Source organism: Nematolebias whitei, chromosome 19, assembly GCF_014905685.2.
Source record: "Nematolebias whitei isolate Nwh7 chromosome 19, NemWhi1, whole genome shotgun sequence".
Classification (NCBI taxonomy): Eukaryota; Metazoa; Chordata; class Actinopteri; order Cyprinodontiformes; family Rivulidae; genus Nematolebias; species Nematolebias whitei.
This window is the reverse complement of record NC_056516.1, coordinates 22,373,764-22,381,138: the sequence shown is the minus strand read 5'-3', so window position 1 is coordinate 22,381,138 and position 7,375 is coordinate 22,373,764. Positions and strand designations below refer to the sequence as shown.

The 7,375-nt window shown below is 40.9% G+C and overlaps 1 protein-coding gene across 1 annotated transcript; it reads left to right on the top strand.

The window, feature by feature from the left end:
• The first annotated feature begins 4,023 nt into the window (after positions 1 to 4,023).
• LOC119425307 (lactose-binding lectin l-2-like) lies at positions 4,024 to 6,813 on the top strand. The gene is made up of 2 exons (XM_037692828.1): positions 4,024 to 4,038; positions 6,310 to 6,813. The coding sequence occupies exon 2, from the start codon at positions 6,325 to 6,327 to the stop codon at positions 6,811 to 6,813; it is 489 nt and encodes a 162-aa protein (XP_037548756.1). The 5' UTR covers positions 4,024 to 4,038; positions 6,310 to 6,324.
• The last annotated feature ends 562 nt before the right edge of the window (positions 6,814 to 7,375 follow it).

The following is a 7,375-nucleotide window of genomic DNA, read 5'->3' as shown; positions in this document are numbered from 1 at the left end:
TTTTTATATAAAAGCATTGTTGTAAAAAAAACTTGTTTGCATGACTAGAAAAACACAAACGTCACAAAGCTAAAGATTGGATGCTTTGTACTATTGTAATATTGTTTATGTGTAAATATATGCCATGTTTGTTTATTATTTATCTGTTATAAATGAAAACGTCAACTACAAAGCAGTACGTCTGTCTTCCTCAACCTTCGGCTGAAATCACATCTTTTTTTAAAGCTGCATTCATGTCCAAGTTTTACTGAGAATGGTTAGATTTAGTGCAGATCCTGTGAATGGATAATGATCAATAATGCTCTGTGCTCTGAAGGACATGTAGTAGAAGAAATTGGCCTTTCTACACTTAAGTGTTTTTGACATTTACTGTAGCTGATTCTCTTCAGAAATATTTTAATGTTCCTGTTTTTGTCTGGTCTGACTGATTTTTGTAGATGAGCTCGTGCTCCTTCACCAACATGGACCTTGTTGGAGTTTGAACATCATGACTAGAACTTACAGCAGAGTTAGAAAATGGCACATTTTTATGTCTTCCAAACCCAAACGGTTGTATCAGGTTTTCCCCCCATAGCATTCCACTTAAATTCTACTTTATTAAAAGAGCCACGTGGCACAACCGTGACTAGCAGTCATTTTCAGACACTCCTCATCCTGTTCTGCGCATTAAGAAAATGCTGGTTTACTAATTTCTTGCCTCTCCACCACCACGGCCAAAGAGGTGTCAAAAGGCGTCGGGGAAAAGATACAAAGCTGGGTCGGGTGAATCCCATCTTGTTTCACCTGTAAGGTCCCATCATGGTTCTATTAAATTAATACGTCTCCTTGAGCTGAAGAACCTCGTAGATATCAGTCCAGTACAGTGAGTTGTGTTTCCAGTGATCTTCTTGGAGACTAGTCCCAACTGCCTCCAGATCATTAAACTGTCCATACAGTTATAGATTGATCCCTCACCTTTCTCATCATAATCCTCATCCTCACCTCAGGAGACAAGATCTTGCATGACTCCAGACCAATTGTATATTTTTTCCATTTCTGAATAATGGCACCAGCAGCTGGCATCTTCTCACAGAGCTTCTTGCTGCTGGTCTTGGAGCATTTTTCAATCTTGTGTACATCTTTTTTGTCCTTTATGTCCTCGTGACAGCTTTGTGGTTTTGCCCAAGGTGGAAATGTTGGAAAAAAGAAATATTGAACGTCGCGTTATTTTCTTTGGTTTTGTGTTTGTATAAATGCATTTGGATCAGTAACTTTATTCAAGAGCACATTTTCATATGGCCTGCTAAAACATAGTGTACATTAGCATCCAACTACAAATAAAATCTGAATTTAATTAGATTTAATTAAACTACGTGGCCAACCTGCAGTATGTTGTTTGAACACAAGGAACAACTTTCATTTAAACTGAAGGAGGCACATGGATTTTAGTCAGTACTCCAGAACTCCAACCCTCACCCTGATAGTCGCTAAATGCTTAAAAAAACTGGTCATGACTCACATCAAAACAACCATCAACATCAACAAGGACCCTCAGTACGAATACCGTGAGAATTGTTCAACAGAGGACATCATTTCCTCTGTGGTCCGCACTGCTCTCACCCACCTGGAGCAGAACGACTCCTACGTCCATATGCTCTTTGCGGACTTCACATCTGCCTTCAACACCATGATCCCCCAAACCCTGATGGACAAACTATTCACATTAGGACTAAGCTCCTCCATTTGCAATTGGGTACTAGACTTCTTAACAAACAGAGCAGTCTGTGAAGATCCACAACTTCTCTTCCTCCACCATAACCTTCAGCACTGGCTCCCCTCAGGGATGTGTGCTGAGCCCTCTCCTGTTCACTCTGCTCATGTATGATTGTGCAGCTACCCATCCAGGCTGTCATACTGTAAAGTTTGCAGATTATACAGCGGTGGTGAGATGCATCACAAACAACGATGAGTCCAGCTACAGGCAGGAGGTGGAACACCTGGAGAGCTGGTGCAGGAAGAACAACCGTCACATCAATGTGGAGAAGACGACAAAGGAGATGATCGTGGACTTTAGAAGGAACAAACACACCTACCCTCCACTGAACATAAGAGGATATGTGGTGGAAGTGGTTTCCAGCTACAAGTACTTGGGTGACAACCTCAGCTGGGGCAACAACACCACCAGCCTGATCAAGAAAGCTCATCAGAGACTACTTCCTCAGACGGCTGAGACGAGCTGGTCTGGGAAGCTCAGTCCTCATCTCCTTCTACAGGTGGGCAGTGGAGAGCATCCTGTGCTCCAGCATCAACGTGTGGCATGGAGGTTGCACAGCTGCAGAAATAAAAGCTCTGCAGAGAGTGGTGAAGGCTGCACAGAAGACTGTTGGAGTCAGTTTCCCCACCATCACAGACATCTACACCTCTAGATGCAGGAAGAGGGCCACCTGCATCATGAAGGACCTTACTCACCCAGCACTCGTTTTTGCCCCACTCCCCTCGGGAAGGAGGTTAAGGAGCATAGAACCACTAGGCTGAGGAACAGCTTCTACCCTGAAGCTGTTGGACTCATGAATCTCTAACCAAAGTTTAATCACTGAGAAGGCCGGATCAAACCTTCCTGCTCAGATCACCTCCAGTAGATTACCCGTAAACTCAGATAATACCTGAATATTTATGCTGCAATAACAATATAACAGAAATGAAAATTCAAAGATAAAGCTGTAAAAAGGGGAGCATTTGCGGGAAGGGAACAAGGAAATTAAAACATATGTTTGGCATTAAAGTGATTGTTGTGATTTTATCTACAGTTTGTTCAGAGTCTGCATGAATAAAAGTCCTGATCCAAAACTTTAAACCTGCTGAGACGTTCATCAGATTAAACTCAGTCCTCACCGCACAATAATAGTGCAATAAAAAAGAATTGTATATGATAACAAACAGCATGTCCTTGTTAGAGTTGCCCCATTAAAGGATTCAGGAAATAAATAAAAGAAAATCGAAATAAAATAAGTAAATTAAACCTCTCACATACTGAGTGGGTTGATTTTGTCTCATCATTCAAAGCTCTCAGACTTGGATACTCTAAACTCCACCACGATGCTGTTCCTCTCTTAACGAAAGCGAGAGTATTTTTCTCCAACACATCACGACAACGACTGTTCTTCTGACCGCTCTCCTTTTCGAGTCACCACAGCGAGCAAACTAGCATTCAGCTTAGGCGTATGTTTTATGTTAGATGCCCTTCCTGACACAGCCACCAACCACTGAGCCACTGGTGTGGAGCAGAGGGCTGCCATCTAAGACGCCCTGGGAGCAGATCGGGGAGATCAAGGGCCAGCAGTGGGACAAATGAGAGGCAGATGTAGGTGCATCACCTTTCCCACCCACAAATTTTGTAACAGTCCAGGGATTTGAACCTGCGACCTCTAGATCACAGGCTCACCTTCTCTAACTTCTGCACCACCACTCCCCTCGACAAGTCATTTCATGACACTGCAAAAAAAGCAACAAAAAGTCCAGTTTATAGACTCAATTCAGTTCAAAGCAGATCCAGACTCACTGAGGAAACATGAAGGCAGCAGTGGAACGTGGAACAGAACCACTTCCTTTCAACAAGAAGAAACCTGCAGCAGAACCAGAACCAGGAAGCTTTGAGTGCTGGAGGCTGAGAGGACAGGAAATAGACCCAGATGAACTGATCGGACACAGATGCTGGACCCGTTTTTAGAGTCCATGTGAAGAAAAATACAACACAAGGTTAATGACCGCAATAACTGCAAACACAAACAAGAAACCCTCAAATCTGAGGGTTTTGTCTCTTATTTGTTATGTCTTTAGGTTAGTTAATAAAAGTTATGTTTGTTTACCCCAACAGCTTTCTATTTACTTTACAATATATTTAAAACCTTTGAAAACAGAAAACCACAGAGTGTTCCAACTACAGGGGGATCACGCTCTTAAGCTTCACTGGTAAGGTCTGTTCAGGGGTTCTGGAGAGGAGTGTCCGTTGGATAGTTGAACCTTGGATTCAGGAGGAGCAGTGTGGTTTTCATCCTGGTCGTGGAACGCTGGACCACCTCTACACCTGCAGCCCTGTGGAGGGTTCTCGAGGAGTATGGGGTATCAGGCCCATTGATACGGGCTGTTAGGTCCCTGTACGAACGGTGTTTAAGTATTTTGGGGTCTTGTTCACGAATGGGGGAAAAATGGAGCGAGAGATCAATAGACTGATAGGGTGCTGCGTCGGCAGTGAAGCGGGCGCTGTACTGGTCTGTTGTGGTGAAGAGAGAACTGAGTCAAAAGGTGAAGCTCTTTATTTACCAGTCGATCTACGTTCCTACACTCATCTATGGTCATGAGCTTTGGGTTGTGACTGAAAGAACGAGATCACGGATACAAGCGGCCAAAATGAGTTTTCTCCGCAGGGTGTCTGGGCTCTCCCTTAGAGATAGGGTGAGAAGCTCGATCATCCGGGAGGGACTCAGAGTAGAGCCGCTGCTTCTCCACATCGAGAGGAGCCAGTTGAGGAGGCTTTGGCATCTGGTTAGGATGCCTCCTGGACGCCTCCCTGGTGAGGTGTTCCGGACACGTCCCACTGGGAGAAGACCCAGAGGAAGACCCAGGACACGCTGGAGGGACTATGTTGAACACCTCGGGATTCCCCCGGAGGAGCTGGCCCAAGTGGCTGGAGAGAGAAAAGTCTATAAGTGGAAGAAAATGGATGGATGGATGGATGGATGGATGGATGGATGGATGTTGGATGGATGGATGATGGATGGATGGATGGATGGAACTGATCTTTGAAATCTTGCTCTTCTCGTGAGTTTACACACTGTAACAAAACAAAACTAAGGAAAAATAAAGTAGCAAAAGTCCACATTTAAAATGAGAGTAAATTACTAATTACAATGCAAAACACCAAACACTAAAGTTTTTGACATGTTATGTTTATTTTACAATTTATACAGATATGTAAAACATTTTTTTAAAGATTTCATGAACAACAAAACCTCCAGAAAGCAACACATTATTCCTCACTTTATACAGTTAAAGCCATGAAATTCATTTTAAACCGTAAAACATTAAATTTATGTGGGTATGGGACATGAGTGAGTGAGGATTGATGAATACGATGAACATATAACTTTCTATTAAAAATACTTTCAGCTAATTAATTACATTTCTTTTGACAGATTAATATAAAATCTGATTCTATTTTTTCTCCAGTTGATAGTTTGAAAAATTCTCAGATGATAGTCGTGTTGTGTTTTTATAGCAGACTTCTTTGTATCCGTTTCATGCTGACTGAGTAACTTTTGATCAAAATCCTAATCAAGAGCTTCAAATGTGCTCTGAGATTTCCCAAGATAAAACTCAAAGATACGTGCGTGTTTGCAATAATCTTAGCTATAAACTGTTGAGAAATGCAATGTAATATGAATTCCTTCTAAATACTGGTAAATAAGATAAAATAAAAATGCTGAGCGATTCACTTCTACGGTCATCATGTCCTGATCAGAACCTTCTGGCACAGAAAATCACCTCCAGATTAAACTCAATGATACCTGAATATTAATGCTGCAATAACAATATAACAGAAATGAAAAGTAAAAGATAAAGCTGTAAAAAGGAGAGCATTTACAGGAATGGAACAAGGAAATTTAAACAGATGACTGGCATTAAAAAAAAGATTGCTTTTGATTTTATCTACTGTTTGTTCAGAGTCCGTATTAATAAAAGTCCTGATCCAAAACTTTAAACCTGCCAAGACGTTCATGAGCGATTAAACTCGGTCATCTCTGCACAATAACAGTGCAATAAAAAACAAAACAATTGTATATGATAACAAACAGCATGTCCTTGTTTCATTTCAATGTAGTTTGAGAAGCAGTGATGTAGAGGATACGGAAAAAGGCAGAACATTTGAAAACATTTTGAAATGTTTGTGTTTAAAGTTTATGAGTGAGATTTTTAATTTACCCTCAGAATAAAATCTTAATTTAAATCCAAACATAGGAAATACTTTATCTTTGAGGCTCCTGCACTGTATATGAACACTTTTAAAATACAAATACTATTAGAGGGCTACTTAAGATCAATTCTATAAAAATATACATTTATGAACAAAAATCCAGGTTCATTTTCCATCAGATGACCAGATTTTGTGCTGCAGGCGTGACAGCTGGATCAGTTACCAGATCTCTGACCAATGACATCACAGCAACAAGTCAGACACCCTCTCTGAGGGATATAAAAGAAGCAGCAGGTCAGTGGACTCTGCAGGATTCTTTCCAGCATCCATCCCATCATTCAAAGCTCTCAGACTTGGAGACTCTAAACTCCACCATGATGCTGTTCCTCTCACTGTTTGTTCTGGTTCTGGCTGCTGCGTCTCCTTCAGATGGACAGGAACTGAAGCTGCAGAGAGGCGACTGTCCCATGTTCTGGTTCAGCTTCAACAATCGCTGCTACAAGTATTTTGCTTCACGTCTGACCTGGGGTGAAGCAGAGATGCAGTGTTTGTCAGAGGGAGCCAACCTGGTGTCCATCCACAATGTGCAAGATCACGATTTTGTCTTGTCCTTGATCAAGAACTTTGATCCCACTCGAGAATGGACCTGGATCGGACTGACTGACATGCACAAGGAAGGAGGATGGATTTGGACTGATGGGTCTCGATACAGTTTTTCCCAATGGGACAGTGGACAGCCAAGCAATGATAATGGGAATCAACACTGTGGACACGTCAATTATGGCAACAAGTATAACTGGAATGATTATCCATGCTCAAATAAATCACCGTTTGTTTGTTTACTTCGCAAAGAATGTCCCTAACAACAAAAAGCTTCTCATGTGTTGATTATATGACATAAAGATACAAAGCGTGCACGTTTATGCACCTAATTTGATAAGAACGTTGTGAATATTCATCATTTTAATTATTTCTCAGCATCTTTTTTTTTTTCCTGCATGAAACAATGTAAAGGCAAAGACATTTTTAATTGTAGAAAAGTGCTTTCTCATATTCAACTGAAATATATTGATCTACGATAATAAACTTTATTCTTCAAAAGTACTGTTTTTTGTGGACTTTTTTAATACGAGTTCTTTGTAAGTAATCAGCACACTTGAGACAAGAAGAGATTATATTTTAAACAAAGCAAAATATGTATTGAACTGTCTGCATGATAGAAAGACAAAAAAAAATCACAAAACAAGAAATGATTGATTGGACACTTTGTAATATGCTGCAATATTTATGTGTGAATATATGTCAGAATCGATTTCAATTAAAAAAAAAGGGTTGTAAGTTCAATCATTCAGGTAGATAATAAAAAAAAAGTTTAAATCGTGTCATCTGGACCAGTTTCTTTCAGTGAGAAATGCCCCCCCCCCC